We start from the raw sequence: 1,970 nt of genomic DNA, 5'->3' as shown, positions 1-1,970 counted from the left end.
GACTGAGTGACTAACGGAGCATGTGCCACTGTGCTGATGCATTAACCAAGCGGAAGAAAAAGTAGTTCCCTCCAACCACATGTTTAAGACAAGATTTGAATAGTTTAGTTATTTTCCACTATTTTCCTATTAATGATATACATTATGTGAAATAACTAAAGTATCAAAGTATCGATACTTTGATTTTAGTATCGATTCCAGAACACAAAGTTCTGGTATCGATAATAATCAATATTTCGGTATCGATCTGCACATCACTACTAAGTGTGACTGATCGTCCTGCTGTCAGCACTATGGTTGAGTGGTTAGCAGTGAAACCTCACAGCAGTACCTCCCTGGTTCAGATGGGCCTTGTCAAGCTGTATTCTCGAACAGTTTGGTACTTGGACACATGGTCATGTGATAGACAGAGGCTGATGTACTGATTTGGAGGAAAAGAGGTGTTTCTTTGTGGGGAAAATAAGAGAAATAGTGAAAAGTTGCTGCAAAGGACTGCACTTCTTGCATAAAAAAACATCCAGAGAGAAAATATTTCATATTTCCTACTGCAAGAGTGAGAAGGATCGCCCAGCCCTACGATATTTGCATGTGATGAAACAGGAAGTGATGTCAAAGAGGAATGTCTGAATGTAAACAGAGCGTTGTTACAACAGCTAACAACACAGACTACACAGGGCTCTAGAGTGRGACTAATGTGGTCGCAAATGTGACCTTATTTTGTAAWAGTTCGCCTTCAAAATATTACTGGTCGCACTGCTTTTACATATAATCAGCTTCACTACAGTTATGTTTCAGGTTCTGAAAATGGTTTTATGACTACACAGCTTAGTTTAGTGAGAGATTCGTACAATTCAACTAATACAAATTAAATGTAAAACTTTTTCATGTTATGTTATTTTCATTATTTTAAAAATCTTTTTCTCATTTAATAAATATTAGTAATATTTCTGCTGTTAATCATAATTCTCTGTTCTTCATTCTGGTTTATCCAAGGTCAAAGATCCTGAAGGCCAAACTCCAGGAGTTGTCCATCTGAGGGGCAGGTGTAGTTTAAAAGACAAAAAACCATGACGTGTTCAAGATGTTTATAAAATGCTCAACACTTAAATATTTGCACTTAGCATTTAGAATTTCTTTCATTTCATTTATCTTCATGTTTAAGTTAAAATTTCAGGTCATAGATTCACTTTAAAATTACTTTTCAGTCAGTTATATGTCTACGATTCTGGTTCAAATACAGAACTTTATTTTTTCCAGATTCTTAACAAATTATTTGTGAGTTAATATAGCCTTAATGGACAATGATTTWAAAAAAGTGAACCATTAAAGGGCACCTATGCAAAACTCACTTTTTTCATGTTTTTAAACTTAAGGAGCCTAAGGAAAAATGTTAGGCGCACCAGTGCAACCAGTGCATAAAGTTAGTCTAGAGCCCTGTGTTTCTTTAGATTATTTTGAGTTGCTGTCAAAGAGAGATGAAGAAGAGATAAAGTTTAAATAATATTGTTTTAATAAACAAAAACCAGAGAGTTTATTTTATTAAAGAGTTCCCCTTTGATGTCATTTCCTGTTTCACTTTGACTGAGCCAAATTCAAAAGAAAATAGGATTCAAGAGTTTATTGTCATTGTCAAAGGCAATGAAATTGTGTTTGGAGTACAACACTCAGTGGTAGTAGCAGATCACAATCTGCTACTACCCGGCCCTTGTTATGTTTTGCTGGAGGGGGAATCTCTCGTCTAATTTTGTTGATAGTGCCAAGCAGAGTTGTGTTGTGGTTCAGCAGCCTATTAGCCAGTGACATTGATGTGAAGAAGTTGTCCATAGTGACAGTTCTTCCCTTGCCCAGAAATGGTTCCATGAGTTTTATGACAACATTCTCAGACAGTCTTTCTCCTTTGGGACGACTAGGGTCCTTTCCTAAATATGGAATGGCATTGCACATATACTTTGTCTCCAAGTCTGCAGCAA

General features: G+C 36.1%; 2 protein-coding genes across 3 annotated transcripts in view; one reads left to right on the top strand and one right to left on the bottom strand.

The window, feature by feature from the left end:
* The window catches only part of LOC106533264 (protein phosphatase 1D), a gene marked incomplete at its 3' end in the record, with an annotated part of 17,574 nt that overhangs the window by 2,543 nt on the left and 13,061 nt on the right, over positions 1-1,970 (top strand).
* LOC106533265 (piggyBac transposable element-derived protein 4) overlaps positions 1,604-1,970 on the bottom strand; it is a 14,874-nt gene continuing 14,507 nt past the window's right edge. For both annotated transcript variants that reach the window (XM_014029504.1, XM_014029505.1), the window contains one exon: positions 1,604-1,911. In XM_014029504.1, the coding sequence (XP_013884958.1) occupies positions 1,630-1,911 (282 nt within the window). In that variant the 3' untranslated portion in view covers positions 1,604-1,629. The remainder of the gene's footprint in view (positions 1,912-1,970) is intronic.

The sequence above is a fragment of the Austrofundulus limnaeus genome, unplaced genomic scaffold, assembly GCF_001266775.1.
Source record: "Austrofundulus limnaeus strain Quisiro unplaced genomic scaffold, Austrofundulus_limnaeus-1.0 Scaffold916, whole genome shotgun sequence".
Taxonomy (NCBI): Eukaryota; Metazoa; Chordata; class Actinopteri; order Cyprinodontiformes; family Rivulidae; genus Austrofundulus; species Austrofundulus limnaeus.
This window is presented reverse-complemented; position numbering and strand designations above follow the sequence as displayed.